At 41.1% G+C, this 20,360-nt stretch overlaps 1 protein-coding gene across 3 annotated transcripts in view; it reads right to left on the bottom strand.

The window, feature by feature from the left end:
• Positions 1-20,360, bottom strand: part of LOC127425140 (vacuolar protein sorting-associated protein 52 homolog) — a 62,904-nt gene that overhangs the window by 10,035 nt on the left and 32,509 nt on the right. For 2 of the 3 annotated variants that reach the window (XR_007894560.1, XM_051670825.1), the window contains exons 14-17: positions 17,498-17,621; positions 14,880-14,975; positions 14,680-14,787; positions 14,435-14,500 (exon numbers count right to left, since the gene is read on the bottom strand). Coding sequence is in view for 1 of the 3 variants with exons in the window: in XM_051670825.1 (XP_051526785.1) it covers positions 14,435-14,500; positions 14,680-14,787; positions 14,880-14,975; positions 17,498-17,621 (394 nt within the window). In the remaining 2 variants the exon portion in view is untranslated. Of the gene's footprint in view, positions 1-1,127; positions 1,825-14,434; positions 14,501-14,679; positions 14,788-14,879; positions 14,976-17,497; positions 17,622-20,360 lie in introns of all 3 variants that reach the window. The other variant, XR_007894561.1, reaches the window with a different exon arrangement.

The following is a 20,360-nucleotide window of genomic DNA, read 5'->3' as shown; positions in this document are numbered from 1 at the left end:
TGTGGTCATTGGCAAATGATCTGGTCACTGCCATCTCACTTGATGCTGAATAGGAGTTTGATACTGGATGGATTAAGTAACTTTATAGACACCCGGTAGCAGCGGTACAAACAAATGGATTAATTTCAGATTATTTTACTCTAGATAGGGGCACCCAGCAGGGTTGCCCTCTTTCCCCATTATCGTTCTGTCTTGCCCTGGAACCATTAGCAGCCACGATAAGAAGGGAAGATGATTTACCAGGGGTGGTTTGCGGGAGGTATGGCGCATAATATTTTGCTTTACACTGATGATATTTTATTATTAGTCTCCGCCCCCACTAGATCTATGCCTTGCCTCCACAGAATTATTAATTCCTTTTCTAAGTTCTCAGGATACAGAGCCAATTGGTCTAAATCCGAAGCTTTGGCTCTGACAGCGTACTGCCCAGTAATGCCTTTTCAGCCAGGCGCCTTTCAGTGGCCGAAACAGGGCAATAAGTGTTTGGGTATTTTATTCCCAGCAAATTTGTCTGATTTAGTTAGAGTTAATTTTGAACCCTTATTAAAAAGGTTTTTGAACGATGTGGGCAGGTGGGCTTCAATACATTTATTTATGATTGGGAAGGTTAATGTTATTAAAATGAATTGATTCCAAAATTTAACTACCTGTTACAATCTCTCCCTGTAGATGTCCCCTTCTCTTATTTCAAGCAATTTGATAGCATAGCGAAGTCCTTCATTTGGAATGGTAAGTGTCCCAGATTATATTTCAATAAGTTACATAGGCCGATTGACAAAGGTGGGCTAGGCCTGCCCAAGATTTTGTTTTATTACACTAACACAATTTTTGGTCCTGAGTAGTAAGTGTTATTTCCTAATTGTGTATGCCTCAAAAGTATAGAAAATGGCTATTATTCCCCACAGTGATATTTTGAAATTTACTTATTTCCAATGAGAAAATGGGCAAATTTGTGTCTTTTCGTTCACATAAAATCAGAAAAAAAAAACATATGAATCCAAATTAACATGTATTTATAATAAATACAAAAATGACTACAAATGATTTAGAAGTGAGTAGTTTTTCGAGATTTACGATTATACTGTAAATCACTTTCTTGAATCAGCCCCCAAATGTACTCAACATACTTCAAGGCGTCCAGCAAGGTCTTGATGCTGTTGTAATCCTCTTTGAGGTGCACTGAGTGAGCCAGGGGAAGAGACGGGTACTTGTTACCATTATGGAGCAGCACGGCTTTGAGGCTCCTGGATGAGCTGTCAATGAAGAAGCGCCACTCATTCTGGTTACAGGTGATTCCGATTGCCTCAAACAGACTGGTCACATCGTGGCAGAAGCAGAGCCCATCTTGACGGGTGAAGAAGCTGGTAAAAGGTTGGTGATGCTTCCTCTGATCTGCGACTTGCACATTTTCATTCAACAAGTTCCACTGCTTGAGCTTAGATGTCAAAATCTCGGCATTGGACTTGTTGAGACCAAGATCTCTAATCAAGTTGTTGAGGTCTTTTTGGTTGGGGTAGTATGGGTTTCTCTCCTCAGCTCCACCTCTGAAATTGTCATCTGGATCTACAACGTCTTCCTAGCTCTCTGACTTGCTGCTCTCTTCTAAAGATGGCTGCTCTCTCTCCGGAGGAGTGGGTACAGGGAGCTCATGGCAGTGTGGCACCGGGGCGATGGATGAAGGAAGGTCCGGATATGTGATAGCATGTGCATTCTTGTCAGTCCAGCGTTTGGAAGGGTCCACCATGCAGAAGGAGTGGTCAGTGGGTTCCTGGAAAATTCTTGGGATAGCAAACTTCATGGCTCTCTTTTCATCTCTGTACCATCCTACAAAAATACATTTATTTCACCCATGACTAATGTGTAAGAGATTCTCGCAATATTTTTCATATTTGATATATTTTTTCAATAACATTGAAAATTGTAAAATTTTAAAATTAAAAACCTTTACAATTTTAAAAATGAAATTTGTTTTGCAGTGCTCACAGGTGAAATAAGGTGCCCAGGGTTTGTCTTGATCCCCGACAGGCATGCCGAAATATGCCTTGTAGGCCTCACACATCTTAGCAGATGCTTCCACAGAGTACTTGTTCGCTCTTGTCTTGATAAATTGGCCGCAGACATAGAAAAATGCGTCTGCCGGATGCTGGCAGCCTCTTGATGCCATCTCAGAAAAATGCAGATATGTATCCACTATTACCATTAATTACCTTGCCAAGCTCCTCCAAGGTTATCTCAGAATCAAAAGATTTTTTTTGCTCAGTTGTCAGTTAATTTAATTAATTAATTTTATCACACATTATACATTTTGCACATATACAGTGAAATTCTTTTTTTTCACATATCCCAGCTAAGCTGGGGACAGAGTGCAGGGTCAGCCATGATATGGTGCCCCTGGAGCAGATAGGCTCAAGGGCCCAACAGTGGCATCTTGACAGTGCTGGGGCTTGAACCCCCAACCTTCTGATCAGTAACCCAGAGCCTTAACCGCTAAGCCACTATTCCCCAGTTTAGGGAGTTCTAATGGTTCCACAAAATTTCTAATATATATATTAATCAGTAGTCGAAGACGTGGAACTATAGAGATCAAGATTTAATTCTTTAAAAGCATTATTAATATCAATGGCCGAGGTAAAAATTTCACTGATTTCCAGATTTCACTGAGGGAATGGTAGAAAAAGTCTCTCTCTGCTTTATATATCTAGCCAAAAGCTTCCCTGCTTTGTCACCTGACTCAAAGTATGACTGTCTTGCCCTGAATAGCCAAAACTCCACCTTTGGTGACAAAATAGTATTGTATCTCTGCCTCGGCACTTTTAATATTCCCTTCCAACTCCACGAGCCTCCGTATGTGGCAACACCTCTAAACTCATCAGGGCATGATCCGAGACTAAGATGTTTCCAACTGAGCAATCCACAACAGATGAAATGAGGGACTAATATATATATATATATATATATCTTATGGAAAAAAAATCTATTCTAGAATAAATCTTATGGACTGATGAAAAGAATGTATAGTCCCTACCAGATGGGTTCAAATGTCTCCAAATATCTGTAAGACCAAGACTTTTACACATCCCGTGAAGCGCAAGTGTTGCTCTAGGGGGCTTAAACACTTTTGCTTCCCTATGATCAAGGACTGAATCCATCAACAGATTAAAGTCTCCTCCCAAAATTATATCATGAGGGGTGCCAGCGGCTTGCAACAACCCTTCAAGATCTATAAAAAAGCCATGATCATCAGCGTTAGGTGTGTAAATATTCAAACCTTTGTAAAAATCAACCTTTGCCCCTGAATCTCTTCCTAATTTATCTTTACTCTGTTTGAGACATTTGAATTGTAGATGTTTACTTATCAATGTAATGACTCCCCTGGTCTTACTTGAGCCAGCACTAAAGAAAACATGCCAACCCCACAATTTTTCAGCTTCCTGTGGGGAAATATGCGTTTCTTGAAGAAACACAATATCATATTTCTTTCGTTTAAGAAAAGAAATAACCTTCCTTCTTTTTATGGGGTACCCCAACCCATTCACATTCCATGTGGAGATAAATCCACTCATATTAACATTTGACAATTTGACATAATAGAAAAAATAGATTGTGTTTCCAAAATAAAATTAAAGACCACATTCCAATATTAATGCAACAGTCAAACCCCGAACCAAACAAACAGAAAAAAGAAAAATGTGCGCATTAACCCTGCGCACAACTGCGCCAACCGGCATCCATTCCTTTAAACTCAAACAGTCCATGTACGCCTACGAGAGCCCCCAAAACAACTTTGCCGTTGGATGGCTCAAGTCCGGTGTTTCTATACAAATTTTGCGAGACAGAACTGCATAACAGAAGAAAATCTATAAAACAAACGCCAGCCAATAGGCAGAATAAAACACAAAGAATGTGTGGATTCATCCGCATAACTGTCCCGAAGGTGTGTTCCTCCACAAAACAAACTCCAGCCTCTAGTGGAACCAGCGCAAAAAAAAAAAAAAAAAAAAAAAGCCATTCAGTTTCCTCTGACTATTCAGTGAGTCAGGCTCACTCGGCTGGAAAGTGAGCACCACACAATGACTTACTCTTTCCATTGACTTTATGAAGGACAATGCTTGTTGGGGACAAGTAGATACAAGTAGATACGGCCATCCTTAGCATCGATTCTCAACCTGGCCGGGAACTTCAATGCAAAAGCAACCCTCCGTCGATGCCAAGAGAGTTTCTTGAAGGAGTGTTATTTCACAAAACAAACTCCAGCTGCTAGGCGGAAACACAGCTTCCTCGGACGGTCAAGTGAATGTTCAGTGAATCAGGTCCACTTGGCTGCAACGTGAGAATCACACAATAACTTACTCAGTCCATTGACTTTATGAAGGACATAGCTTGCTGTGGGCATGTAAATATTTTGCAGCCAACCTTAGTATCTTTTCTCAATTTGGCCAGGAACATCAGTGCAAAAGCAACCTTCTGTTGATGTAAGAGTTTCTTGCATTCCTTGAATTGATCATGTCTCTCTCTTGTTGTATTTGCAAAGAAAATGCTGTGGTTCTTCCAAGAAAGCCTTCCTTCACTTACTTTATTCCTCGCCTCGCATAACACGAGATCTTTATCTGATCATCTCAGAAATTTGGCCAGAACTGATCGGGGCCTGTCTCCCTCAGCAGATCTCTGAGCAGGAACCCTGTGAGCTCGCTCGATTTCCAGCTTATGGCCTGTTATGTCGAGCAGACTCGGTTAGAGCTCGTCTAGGAATTTCACACATCTCGGCCTTCTTCGTTCTCAGGAATTCCAACAATTCGGACGTTGTTTCGCCGGTTATGATCCTCAAGGTCTTCCAACTTTTCCCAAATGCACTCCAAGTCTGTCTTAGTTGCTAGGGGGTTAGCAGATAATTCTCTCTCCGATGAGTCCAGATAATCGATCTGTTTCTTGACATCCCGCATTCTTGTAACCAACACAGATAACTTCATCTCCATGGCAGTGATCGATCGACGTATTACAGCAAGTTCCTCCAAGTCAGCAATGACCTTCACCAGCATTGCCAACATGCTCGACAGTTGACACTGGATCTCTCCCACCGCACCGTCCAAACTGAGTCCCCGGTCTGCGGCTTTGTCAGGGGTATCATCTTGATCACGTAAGTGTCTTTTTCTTCCCCCTCCCGATCCCTAACCCCACCCCGACCCCAAACAAACATCCCTGTGGCCAAAGCCAAGTTCACATGCAGATAATAAATAAATATATATATATATATATATATATATATATAATAATAATAGATGTTTACTTATGTAATGACTCCCCTGCTCTTACTTGAGCCAGCACTACAGAAAACATGTCCACCACATATCTTCCCAAATATTTCAGCTTCCTGCAGGGAAATATCATATTTCTCACGTTCAAGGAAAGAAATAACTTTCCTTCTTTTTATGGGGTTCCCCAACCCATTCACATTCCACGTGGAGAGAGATAATCCACTCATATTAACATTTGCCATTTTGACATATTAGAAAATATAGATTGTGTGTCAAAACTAAAATTATAAAGACCACATTCCAACATTAGCACACCAATCAACCCCCAAACTTCCCCCAGAAAAAAAAAAACATGAGCATTAACTCCATGCATGATATTAGTAATAAGATGACAGGACTACAATAAGATGACAGGACTACAAGACAGGTGTTGTAAATGTAAAGCTCTGCTTGAACAGAAGGCTAAAGTAAGTTGTATTGAATAAAAAGAGAATGTTGAATAAGAAAGGTAAAGTTTGTGTTTTATTAAAGATTTGATGGTTCTTGGTTTAGGGATCACAAGGTATATGGCGTTTTCATGAAGGACAGATTGTTGCATCAACTATGTTTCTCAATGTTCTTATTACAGATGCGAAGTGATAAGGAGAATTAAACAACAGGGATATTAGGGATATTGGTCTCCATTTTTGCAAGCAAAGGTTGATGAGTTTTTGTCCACATGTGAAGTCTGTGCTCAAAACAATATCAGGAAAAAAAGAATAACACCAATAGGTCATATACCAGTGCCAGAAGGACCATTCAAGCATTTGGTTATGTATTATGTGGACATGGTAAATAAAGTACATGGAAAGCATTATATGCTTGTGATGATATGCAGATTTAGCAGATGGCTGGAAGCAGTATCATCAGCAGATATGGGGTCAGGAACACTAATAAAATTTCTAACAAGAGAGTTGCGCTGGGAGCAACTCGTTTTTTTAATTTTTTTTTATCTCTGATAATAAAGTCTATCTTCTGTCATTAAAACCCCAAGACTTCAAGAGTGATGTTTCACAGAGGTGGCAGAAGCCACAACAATGACAGCGCCAACCGACGTCCATCCATCTAAACACAAACAGTCCATGTACGCCTACGAGAACCCCCACGACACTTTTGCTGTCGGATTGCTCAAGTCCAGTGTTTTTATACAAATTCTGTGAGACAGAATTACATAACAAATCATGTTTAAAAAACAAACTCCAGCCCATAGGTGGAAAAATCAAGATCTTTAAAAGCATTATTAATATCAACAGTTGAGGTAAATATTTCACCACCAGCAGATTTCACTGAGGGAATGCTAGAAAAAGACTCTCTCTGCTTTATATATCTATCCAAAAGTTTCCCTGCTTTGTCCCCCGACTCAAAGTAAGACTGTCTTGCCCTGGATAGCCAAAACTCCACCTTCTGCGACAAAATAGTATTATATCTGTATTTCAGTCAGGTCAATTCTCTGAGGCCATCAGATGACATTCAGCACTTCAGCTCTGCCTCAGCATTTTTAATATTCCCTTCCAGCTCCACGGGTTCTCGTGCTTTGAATTTTTTGATGAATGAGGCATACTGTATGATCCGACCCCTAAGAACCGCCTTAAGTGCCTCCCAAGCCACGCCCACAGAGGATAATGAGGATCAGTTGGTCTCCATATAAACATTGATTTCAGCCTTTAACATTTGTTGGAAATCAGGATTTTGCAAAAGGGATACATTAAAGTGCCAACTATATGATTTCTTTTTCTCCATGTGTGGCAACACCTCTAAATTCACCAGGGCATGATCTGAGATTAAAATGTTTCCAATTAAGCAATCAACAACAGATGAAATGAGGGACTTAGATATCAAGAAAAAAATCTATTCTAGAATAAATCTTATGGACTGATGAAAAAAATTTATAGTCCCTCCCAGATGGGTTTAAAAGTGTCCAAATATCTGTAAGACCAAGAATTTTACACATCCATTTTTACAGAAAATGCTGTGATTCTTCCAAGAAAGCTTTCCTTTGCTCCTTGCCTCATGCAACACAAGATCTTTATCGGATGATCTCAAGAATTTGTCCAGAATTGGTCTCCTTCAGCCGATCTCCAAGCTGGGACCCTGTGAGCTTGTTCGATTTCCAGCTTGTGGCCTGTTATGTCGAGCAGACTCGGGAAGAGCTCATCTAGGAATTTCACCATATCTCAGGAATTCAAACAATTCGGATGTTGTTTCGCCAGCTACGATTCTCCAAATCCTCCAGTATTTCTCAAAAGTCTATCTTGGTCGCTAACAGGATAGCAGCTAATTCCCTCTACGATGACTCCAGATAATTGATCCATCTCTCGAAGTCCCCGATTCTTGTAACCAACTCAGAGAATTTAGTTTCCATCGCCGTAATCGATCGACGTATTACAGCAAGATCCTCTAAGTCAGCAACAACTTTCGTCAGCATCACAGACATGCTCGCCAGTTACCGCTGGATTTCTCCCACCGCACCATCCAAACTGAGTCCCTGGTCTGCAGGCCTGTCAGAGGCTTCAGCTTGAGCACGTAAGTGTCTTTTAATATCTCCAGAGCCCAAGGATTTTGAATTCTTTGCCATGTTAACTTCAAAGAACAGATATGTAGCGGGGTGTATCTAATCTCACTGGTTTATGACACAAAAATAACCAAAAATTAGCAAAGTGCGCAGAGCTTGTCGTTTACACGTCCGGTCCTCGCATGGTGTCACTCAGGGCTCGCACGTAAGTGTCTTTTAATGTCTCCAGAGCCCGAGGATTTTGAATTTTTTGACATATTGTCTTCCTAGAACAGTTAAGAATCAGTGTATCAAATCTCACCAGTTTATGACACAAACAGCATTACAACTAGCAAAGTGCACAGAGCTCACTTTTTTATTAGTATATATTTATATATTATATATTTATAGTATTTTTGCCACGTGTAAATAAAACAATTCACGGTTTTAAACTGTAGATTCTAAATTCTTATGGTTAAATTAGACGTGACATTTTTAATCGCGGTTAATAGTGCAACCATATAATCGCGACTTTCCTAATTATTATAGAAAAACCATCATTTCCACATTAAAACAATGATTAATACAGTCATGGTTACTACAATATAACTATAGTAAAACCATGGTTAGTTTTCATAAGGGTATCATTTATTAACAACAATTAAAAAAAATATTATCAAGTGTTTTAACAACTTTAAGGATCTTTTTAGGACCGATCCACCCATCCGTAGTTTACAATCTATGAAAAGCTAAAGTCCATATGTTTGACGGTATCAAACCACATAAGAAAACAATGGCCATCTAATATAGAACTGTTGTTGTACATGAAAATCTATTCTATTCTTCCAATTTCTCTATTATCCTCCACTTCAATAGCCGCATTTCCACTATCGGGCCAAATGAGGGTGTGCTAATGCGTGCCAGGGCCAGTTGCGTTCCCACTGTCACTTCCGGTGCTTCATCGTGCCTCATCTGAGCTTTCTCAGGGGCAACGGCCAATGGTTCGCCGAATACCCTTGGGCTAAACAAGGCCAACCGGGGATTGAGGTGAGTTTAATGTCAAGGCGAAGTTTAGCAGAACTTGTCAGGATATGTAACCAGCACACAATGGTACAGGTTCGAGAAAAAATAAAGCACAGTACAAATCCGTTAAAACGCACAATGGACAAAGCAGTGCCCAAATAAATTACTTTCCATGGTTCAGTGAACTTTCATAGATGGTGTGCTGGGACATCGTCCCGCTGTTAGTGAAGAGACCACTCGGGACATCATGGCAGTTACAGTAGGTGAGTTGTTATCGCTAATTTATCATGCAAGCTAACTAATGTTTACATTCTATATAAACTGATAACACGATAGCTCATCTTGAGCTTCCCTTTTGCTTGTGAAATGGGTGGGGTGTGTGACGTTGGCACCAGGGCGGCATATTAAATTAGCAAAATTAGCCTTTGCTTGTCTTGCAAATATTGTGCATTTGCACACGAGAGCCAGATATTTGAGCAGATAATCATTGGAAAATGGAAAACAAATTGATTTGATGATGTTCGGAATAGAGAACGCTGACACACATCTGAATATAGAACCATAGTCAGGAGATATGCATGTATGCAGTTTCAGTGATGCTTCACGTCATCACTTTTTACGGGCAGCACAGAGCCTAAACAGATGAGACACGCCCGTAACACTTGAAGCAGGGAGAATAAAAGCAAACCTTTCTGTGCATTTTTTTAAGGTTTGCTTTTCATCATCGATTTCTCACTTAATATGCTCACCTAAGCCGTGCTGGTTGAAGTTTTGAAAAGCAGTGTGACTGAACTATGGCCAGAAAAACTTAAACGTGCGCTCCGGTCCAGAGCCAAATACAGCAGAATGTGGTTTAACGCACCACTGAGTGTTGTTAAACTTACCGCTGAATGCCAGTGCGCATGCCACTGACTGTTCTCAAAACTCACACCTAAGGTTTGCGCAGTGTGTTCTGATGATCAGACTGCGATGCGATTTTTATAAAAATTAAATGGAGGACCAGATAAAAAATGATTGGCAGGCCGAATTTGATCAGCGGGTTACCAACTGAATAGCCCTGCACTACAGCATAACTACCTAAATGTTAATTGAATTTCTGTTGTATAGTGGATATTAAATTTTTCCCTAAGACTCCATTTATCTATGTGAAGCACTTTGAATGTAGTGTCAGAACAGTGCTATATAGTAAGTGTTAAATTCATTAATTCATTCATTTATCTTTCTACTTGTTTTACATATTTTTATTTGGACTGTATGTTGGAGAAAAGTACAGTTTTGTATGACCAAGTTATTCAATATATGTTGGATTTATGCGTAAATGTATTATATAAATGCTTGTTATTTTGAGAGATGCATATGGTTATTTGAGTATTTAAAAATTCGTGGACATTTCCAATAGCTGGTTTTGCAGATTCCTTTAAAAATGCCTGAAGTCAGCTCCTGTCTCTGTTACTTATTGGAGGAGTGTTTAGCTTGCTGCAGAGCCATGTACTAGTAAGCATAGTGAGGACAAAAGGTGTGTAAAAAGATTAAAGGATCAATCTTGGGATTTTAAGAATCATATTGGGATCATTTAAAAGGAAGATTGCGATTAATCGGAAATGCAATGTTTTAACTAGCCCTAGAGCCAAACGCACAAGAGAGGACCAGCATGTCCGTGAGAAACAGTGAATCCGGGCTCAGTTTCAGTCTCTCTCGCACCTCATACAGTGGCAAGAAAAAGTATGTGAACCCTTTGGAATTACCTGTACTACTGCATTAATTATTCATAAAAAAAAGTCCTTATAATAGACAAACACAATCTGCTAAATGTAATGACAAACAAATAATTGCACTTGCATAAATTTTGCATAGACCTCAATGTCTAGAACGAGCCCTGGGTGCCCTGCCCTATAAGAACAGTACAGTCGGTGTACTGACAGAGTCTGAACTTATCAAGAAGCATGTGAACCATGTCTTGATCAAAACAAATGACAGAGAATCTTAAAAAAGAATTGTAGAGAAGCATGAACTAGAAAAGGCTACAAAACTATTTCTAAAGACATGAATGTGCACCAATGCACAGTACAAACACCAAACTGTCTAAAAATGGAAAAAATTCAGCACTGTTGCTAGTTTCCCTAGGAATGGGCGCTCTGCAAAAATCACCCCAAGAGCACATCATGTAATGCTAAAGGAAGTGAAAAAGAACCCACGGGTAACAGCAAAAGACCTGCAGAAATATCTTGAACTAAAATTTCTATTCATGTGTCCACTATTAGAAAAACACTAAACAAGAATGGTGTTCATGGAAGGACACCATGGAGGAAACCGCTGCTTTTAAAAAAAAAAAAAAAAAAAAACATTGCAGCATGTCTCAAGTTTGCGAAAGACCACCTAAATCACAGGTGTCAAATTCAAGGCATTCGGACCAAATCTGGCCTGCCACCTCATTTCATGTGGCCCACAAGCTAATTTCAGAAATGTAGCCTGACAGGTGAACAGAACGTGTCACTGACCAATCAGTAAGCGCTTTCCTTGTGAATGATAATGAGCCTTCCCGTCACCCTAACTCCAAAAGTGGAACGAAAAAGCGCTTTCCGCACCAATTATTAGCACGGCTTAATGGATAGAGCAGCGTGAGCACAGAGCAGGTGCGTTTACTCATTATCAACAGAGCTAGCCATTAGACGGTTCAATATCAGCACAACAGAATGGAGGTGCGTGTGCACAAGGCACATGTGTTTATTCGTGGACTAATCTAATCTAGACCATGGAGCTCAGACCATTATAAACAGAGCTTATCAGAAGCATGGCACAGATTGCAAAACGCATTTGAATGTGGCACAACATTTTCTGTAGCAAAACTCCAAATGTCTCGTTGATTAAACTAGTTTCGAATCATTTTAAACAGCCCCACATTCTAAACAGCACTCACAAGAAAACAGGAGAAAACACTGTGCCATGAATTTTCAATTCACATATCACAATCCTCACAAAAATGTACCATAGATTTACTATAGTAACACTAACTCTATTAACTATGGTATTTAGAATACTGTTTTTCATTAGAAAAATACCATAGTTTATACTGTATATAAAGTCATAGTTACTAACCATGGAACTATGGAAGAACCATGGTACATTTTCATAATTATTATGGACCAACCTATCAGTTTTCCTTCTGTTTAAAATCTGCTCTCCTCTAATGTTCTCTGATTCTAGGGAAATATGGTTTTATTTGGCTTCAGAAATTCCAAGAGACTGTACTTAGGATAAGTAGGAGATAAGTAATGAAGTAGGAGAATGATGAGAGGAATCTGTAAAGGAGACCCAACTTATTCCCACTGTCAGAATTTTTTAATTTAGTCCAATGTAAATTTGGTGTTAATTTTTTCACAGATGTTACTTTTAATATCATCATTTACATCTGCATCCCAAATTCAAAATCAATGCTTACTATTAAATGTGAATTTCAAGGCACGAATATGCAATATTTTTGGTAACTGTATAGGTACCAAAGCAGGTGCTGGTGCCACATTTTCAGTCGGACCTTTGAGGGCACACATAACGCTGTGCCCCGAACTGAGTTTGACACCCCTGACCTAGATGCTCCACAAAGCTAATGGAATAATGTTCTGTGGACAGATGAAACAAAATGCGAAATGTGAACAACAATATATCTGAAGGCGGCGCTGCACCACAACACCAAAACCTCGTCCCAACTGTGAGGTGGAGGAAGCATCATGGTTTGGGACTGTTTTGCTGCATCTGGCCCTGGACAGCATGTAATCATTGAGGGAACAATGATTCCAAGTTGTATCAAAAGATTTTACAGGAGAATGTCAGGGTAACAGTCTAACATTTAAATCTTAAGAGGTTGAGTGATGCAACTAGACAATGACCCAAAATACTAGGCTTGGGATCGATGTCTTTTTCCCGCATCAATAATTGGAAGATTTTCCAGATGATTATTGATATATATCAGGATTTTTTCAGATATAAGTAGGGCTGCTCGATACACAATAGTCTTTGTGTTTTCAAATATATTTCTCAACACAACTTTGGTAAAGTGTGAGCGGGCAGGGTATATTTAAGGGAGTTGCACACCAGACGTGTCTAGCGGACGACAATGCGCGTTCTAAAATTTGAAAAAATTATTTTCTTTGAAGGTACACACCAAAGTCTTTCTAGCAAGTCAGTCCACTGTCGGCCATCTTTGGAATGCTCTCAGGAGGCTATTTCCAGTCGTGCCAGTGCAGCTCCTATCTACTTGAATGGAAAAAGACCGATATCTCCTAAATGGTTGGTCAAGATTACGATCAAAGAACATATTTCAAATCAGCAGTAAAATCTGTCAACACCGGTATCATAAATTGTGATTATTTACCTCAGATTATGCTAAAAAACAAAATTTTCTTGGCTTGTACAGCTTAATGCGCATGCGCGTTGTCGAGCTGATTGACAGGTGATGTCTTAATCTAAAAGGTGATTGGCTTTTTTACCAGTAAGGCGGGACTTCCTTTCTACTTCCGTTGACTGTTGGCTGCCGTTGGGCATTCCAATTTCTCTCATTCATTTTAATAGAAGTGGCCCATCATTGCTAAGTAATTTCTGTACACACACAGCACTGGCTTGCCTAAAAATCGAGGCTGCTTAAAAATCTTCAGTGCCACAGAACGTTAACTCGCATATAATTCGCCCCAAATCATTATCAAAGCACAAAGATTATTTACTCTAGCCATCACTGGAATTATATATTGCGAAAATGTATCTTTCATATAGCCTACACAATGTATTTTTAGTATGTCTTTTTGTGGTTTTACAGCTTGAATAAAACCTCTTCAAAGATACATACAGAGAAATTGTATAATAATTTCTAATCGTTCAGTTTGCGCAGTTAAATCAGTTTAATACAATAACCTGCAAACTCATCAATGTCACTTTTTTCTTTTTTTTTTTTTTTTCCACTTTCATTCTTGAAAATGTAGAAAAACCTCCATAACTTGTGTGTATGCGTCCTGTGCAAGGAGCTCTAAAATACTGTCCTATGTTGTGATAAGGGTGCCTTGCGACCTGTTTCAGTAAATGATATATCATCCTCTTGTGGTCTCCCAACGCTATTACGGCAACTGACAGTGACTTGCAAAGCACGCAAATTAGGCTTATCATTTAAATGGCGGCTAATTTTAATATATCGATGCCTCAAAAATATATTGATAAAATAACGTGCCGATCAATAATCGATGTGTCGATATTTTATGACATGCCTAATTATTTGTTTGTCATTACTGTAAGCAAATTTAGTTTGTCTATTATTAGGATTTAGGTGAAGATGAGACCAAACTTTCTGAATTATTAATGCAGGTAATTCTAAAGGGTTCATAAAGAGAAATGCCAGTCTCAGAGATTGCAAATATTTAGAGGACCTGATTCTTCATTATTTAAATGTTGGACATGATATAGATACACAAATATTGATACAGAAGTGTAAGTATTGATACAACACCGTGAGGAAAAGCAATACATTATATTAATATTTGATTGAATAAGCAAAGCCCTACATAAGTGTAAAAATCTATTTTTACTTAAAAGCATTTGCCAAATTAGAATTGAAAATCAATATTCCAGAATTCCAGAGCATATGTACCTGTGTTCTGGCCAATAGGAGCTGCTGAAAGCCCTCGACCTCTTTACTGTCATCAGCTGCTCTCTCCTACATCACACAAACATAAAAAACAATCATGATGCATTCTGCAACTCAACAGAGACTTAAGAGCATGGTTTAGCTAAAAAGGAGATGAAAATTGTGTCATCTTCAAATACAAACTACAGCATGCATCTCGAGTTGTGTGCAGTGCATGGGCTGTGGTTTAGTGTGTGTGTTCAGGTCACCATGAGAACGCCGAGCATCATGTCATAGTTGTTGATGAGGAAGATGAGCTGATCTCGTCTGGAGGGAAACTCAGCTGCCATCTTTAGCACAAAATTCTCCACCTCGATCTGAAGGGAATACACACCACACCTTTTCATATGGAGTATTAATGTAATCTTCAAACACACACACACACACACTCAGGTGTTTGAGTTCTCACCTGCAGCTGTCCGAGCAGTGTGTTGGTCTTCTCATTAGGAAATGTTTGATTTATACTGACAATAGCCGAGGAGAATTCAGCGTATCGCCGTGTGATCTACACAAAGAAGAAATAGAGAAATGATGCTGGAGTAATTTCTATCTGAATCTTACAAAACCATCTCCATTTCTTAATTTTTATTGTGACAATTTGACGATGACCATTAAAGCTGAAGTGTGTAACTTTTTCAAGTGTTTCTTCTATAAATAAACAAACTATAAATAAACCATTTGTAGGTTGATTTCCTCGAAAAATGTGTTTCCTCATAAACACTGTCTATGTGAGGCTATAAAAAGTTCTCTGTTTGTTTTGAGTGACCTGTCCAGCCCAATACAACAATACTGAAGCGACCAATGGTGTGAGTTGGGTCTGGGACAATAGCCACCAACACACCAATTTTCCACCATTGGGCTGAACAGTTCTCATTGCGAAACCACGCTGTTCGTGCTGATCTGGGCCAGTTGCCATGGTTACGTTTTCTTTTTCCACTGTGGGGCTTGAATGTATGTAAAACAAATATGTTAGTTGGAGACGGCATAAGAGGTAAACATTGGAGCGAGTGTGAGGATGATCGCATATTTCAGTTTTTGGACTGCTTTTCCCCCTGGTTTTTACTCTGCTAAAGCACAGGATAGACACGACCCATGATGCAAAAAGGAAAGCAAAGAGAAAAAGGCGAGAGGTTTACCATCATTAGCTGAGGGGTTGTCACCGGACACCAACACACTGAAAAGTAAAAGTTCCCAGACTAGCTAAAAAGGACATTTATTGACTAAATATTATATGAGTAATATAATAATTAATATAGGAGTTTTAATGAGCTAGCTAGCGTAATCTACCACCCTGATGAAAAAGGTGTGTAGAAAAATAATGTACAAGAAAACACTGAACATACACAATTTTTTTAAATGAAATTTGATTAACCTCACCATAGGAAACTTTGCCAGCTACCTAGAAACAACTGAGTTACCTTGGTGTTGGCAAATTGTTAAATCTTATGTCGTCACTTCTGTTTGCATTTCTGTTTGGTGGCACAGAAATAAAACGCTTCAGCTTTAATCACATTTCCCGCCCAACGTCTCATTAATGTGATGAAACCAATCAATCAATCAATCAATCAATATAATTCACATACCGTAATTTGTCCAGGGTTGTTTTTGTTTTTTTGTGGTAATTCTCATTATCCTCACTGGTGATTCTCATTACGGTAATATAGTCATTTTTAATGTAGTAAAATAATGTAATGCAATGATTTAAAGGCAGAACAAATACTTACATGCCATATGGATGCTTTACAATTTAAATTATATATAATTATTTTTCGCATTAAAGTAATGTATATATATATATATTGCATTATAGTAATGAGAAATTGCTTGAATTGCTTAACTGTCAGGGGGAAAAAAATTTCACAATGTAAAAATTCTCAATTTTTCTAAAAATAAACTTCTTCATTAACCAAAACATAATGTTTTTTTTTAACCCTTTTTCTTTAGATTTTGTTTTGAAATATGACCTGTATTACTGCAAGCCCTTTTGACATTTAATCATGTGCATGAAATTAATTATAGACAATGCTAACTTGTGAAATTGGAATTTCAACTGGTAATGTAAGCGCAGCGTAGTTCTAGCGGGAAGACTAGCAGCTGTACATCATCGCACCATTAGCTAGGTAACTCGTAGCCAATCACATGTAAGCCATTGCTTTATAAGTTTGCTCACAATCTATCACATTGCTGTTTCAGTGTGCTAACACGGCAACCTCCATCCCCCCACCACCACCAGTCGAGTCCTGTCCTGCACAGAGGTAGGCTCCTCACCCCTGCCTCCTATCTCCGGCATGATATGACGGTTCGGAGTACAACTTCTTCGGACCACCAGACGGGGCTTATGCCAAAGAGAGACATTACATTTCTGTTGTATATTCATCAAATAAATGTCATCTTAAATTTCACTAAAGTCTGCGAGTCTTCCTGATAGAAAGACATTGATTATAGATGTCTGTAATTGTGTTTTGAACACAAGCGAAATTCTACTAGTGAAAAGGCAATTTCAGATATTAGTAATTATGTTTTATTCTAGTTGAAATTTCATTTTTGATATTTGGTATTTTTGCGAGTACTTATGTCATTCTTGAGAATTCAAGTTTTTACTCATGCAAACCTAATTACTGCGATCAAAAATGAGCATTTTCGTAAATAAAAATGGAATTGTAGATTTCTATAATTCATTCTAGGGCTTGCAAAACCTGAATTTTTTCATGAGATTTATCTGTTGTCATGTTATTTTGTGTCTGTGATGCGTCATGTAGATATGTAATGTCAATAGGTTTATAATAGTGATGAACTGATATATCTGCTAAACTGATTAATCAGTCAATATTTGATCATTTTGATAATATCAGTATTGGCCGATAACTGTACCTACATAGCTAATTAACAATGAAGTGTTAGTTGCATCAGATCCAAAATCTAATTTTGTGTATAAATGTTCTCTAATACCAGCATTAGCCATATCGATCAATCTCTATGAGGCTGATATTTCAGACAGTGTTTGTATATGTTTATGAGGGTTCATACATAGTGTGGTCTGGTGTCCAGTACACCCAGTTTCTGAGGGTCAGTGTTTCGAATGCTCTGGATGTTCATCTCCAGAATGAGCCCAAATCTGGGCCACAACACCTCCAGCACAGTCTCCCAGTACCTGCAGCGCACGCACGCGCACAAACACACACACACACACACACACACACACACACACACACTGGGTTTTCATGTTTTATGAGGACTCTCCATAGACATAATGATTTTTATACTGTACAAACTTTATATTCTATCCCCTAACCCTACCCCTAAACCTAACCAGGAAAAGCTGCTTCTCGCCTCCTCTTTACACTGGTGCCGAAACCCGGGACTGAAGTTTGGTTGAAAATGGATGGAAGTCGCCCCATAGAGTCCTCCCAGTTGGCGGAGATCCTCCAGGCCCTCGCTGGCCTACATCGGGGCCACCAGCAGTCCCTGCTTGAGCTTCAGCAAGATCAAGACCACCGGTTTGTGGAGCTCATGTGCGCTCAAGCAGAGGACCGACAGACGATCCGGAGCCTTCTCAGCCAGGAGGCAACCCCAGCCACGACCTCGGACACCCACGCGCCGTTACCCCCGCCTGCGTTACAAAAGATGGGGGCGGCGGACGACCCAGAGGCATTCCTGGATCTCTTTGTACACACTGCTGAGATCTGGGGCTGGCCGCTCGACCAGTGGGCGGCCCGACTCATTCCGCTACTGTCCGGGGAAGCCCAGCTTGCGGCTCAACAACTACCAGCCATGAGCCTCCTGGCCTACGGAGACTTAAAAAAAGCCATCCTGCAACGGGTTGGTCGGAGTCCGGAAGAAAGTCGTCAGCTCTTCCGGAGCCTAAAGCTGGAGAACTCCGACCGCCCGTTTGCCTTCGCCCAGCGGCTCCGCGACGCCTGCCGAAGATGGTTGCTAGCGGGGGACCGCGGCGTCGACGCGATCATCGACCAGGTGGTACTGGAGCAATTAATACGACAACTGCCAAAAGGGACGGCGGAGTGGGTCCAGTGCCACCGCCCGGCGTCGCTGGAGGAAGCTATCCGGCTTGCGGAGGACCACATGGCGGCGATCCCGAGAGCGGAAGAGCTCTCTCTCTCTTCCCCCTGTCTCATTCCCCTCCCCTATCTTCTCTCATTCTGCTCTCTCTCCAGGTCCCGTTCCTGCCCCGCGCAGACGAGGAGGACTTCAGCCACGGAGACCAGTTCCCCGGGTGTGGGAGGCGTCACCTTCCCCTATACCAATGCCCTGCCGCTCTCCCCCTCAGGGGGGGCGCCCGCCGACGCAAGTGCGGGCGTAGCGCCTGGGCCGGCCTGCCGGAGGTGCGGAGACCCGGGCCACTTCCGAGATCAGTGCCCTCTGATGGAGCTGGGGACAGTGGTGCGGGTCTCTGACCTCCCACAGGCTGCCCCCGACCAGGCCGGAGTGTACCGGATACCGGTAAGTGTCAAGAGGGGTACTCACCAAGCGTTGGTGGACACCGGGTGTAATCAAACCACTATCCACCAACGCTTGGTTCAACCCAAGGCATTGGTCACAACTAAAACGGTGAAGGTGAAATGTGTACACGGGGACATTCACAAGTATCCGGTGGTGACTCTGACAATTAAATTTCGGGGGAAAAAGCATAGAGTGGAGGTTGCAGTTAGTTCCCGCCTCACCCATCCGCTGATATTGGCCTGATTTTAGAGTTTTATTAAAGGGAATTTGCGCAGATGGGTCCTGTGTGAAAATAGGGAGATGTGTGATGTGCGATGCTCTGGCAGGGGAGGCGGAGCCAGGGCCGTCCTCGACAGCTCTACGTCATGATGACGAGAGAGGGGGAGAGGCTGCAGCCCCTCCCCTTCTCAGGGAATTCCCTGACGGGGATTTCCCTTTGGAGCAGTCGCGAGACGAAACCCTCAAACACGCCTTTGACCAAGTGAGAGTCATCGATGGTCAACGACTCCAGCCTGACATCGCACTTTCATACCCCTATTTTGCAATTATAAATGAGCGGTTGTATCGAGTGACACAGGACACTCGGACCAAAGAGGATACAACCCAACTGTTGATTCCAAGGAGCCGTCGGGAAATGGTATTCCAGGCGGCTCATTATAATCCCATGGCAGGTCACCTAGGAGAAAGGAAAACACTGAACCATTTAATAGCCCGTTTCTATTGGCCGGGCATTGGCGGCGATGTCCGCAGGTGGTGTGCGGCATGCCACGAATGCCAGCTGGTTAACCCACCGGCCACCCCAAAAGCGCCATTGCGCCCTCTCCCTCTGATCGAGGTCCCCTTTGAGAGAATTGGAATGGACCTCGTCGGGCCATTAGAACGGTCAGCACGCGGACATCGCTTTGTATTGGTCCTAGTGGACTATGCAACGCGATATCCGGAAGCAGTGCCTCTTCGCAACATCTCAGCACGCAGTGTTGCGGAGGCACTCTTCAAAATAATCTCCCGGGTGGGGATTCCGAAAGAAATCCTCACCGATCAAGGCACAACATTTATGTCACAAACACTACGTGAACTGTACGAGTTATTAAATAATAAATCGATTCGCACCAGTGTATACCATCCTCAAACGGATGGCCTGGTGGAACGATTTAATAAAACCCTCAAAAACATGATTCGTAAGTTCGTGCACGATGATTCTAGAAATTGGGATAAATGGCTCGACCCCCTGTTATTTGCAGTACAAGAGGTCCCGCAAGCCTCCACTGGTTCTCCCCATTCGAGCTGCTGTATGGGTGACGCCCACGCGGCGTGCTTGATGTAATGCGAGAGGCCTGGGAGGAAGGACCTTCAAACAGTAAAAATGAAATTCAGTACGTTCTTGATCTTAGAGCAAAACTCCACACCTTGGGGCAACTAACACAGGAAAATT

Source organism: Myxocyprinus asiaticus, chromosome 34, assembly GCF_019703515.2.
Source record: "Myxocyprinus asiaticus isolate MX2 ecotype Aquarium Trade chromosome 34, UBuf_Myxa_2, whole genome shotgun sequence".
Lineage (NCBI taxonomy): Eukaryota > Metazoa > Chordata > Actinopteri > Cypriniformes > Catostomidae > Myxocyprinus > Myxocyprinus asiaticus.
This window is presented reverse-complemented; position numbering and strand designations above follow the sequence as displayed.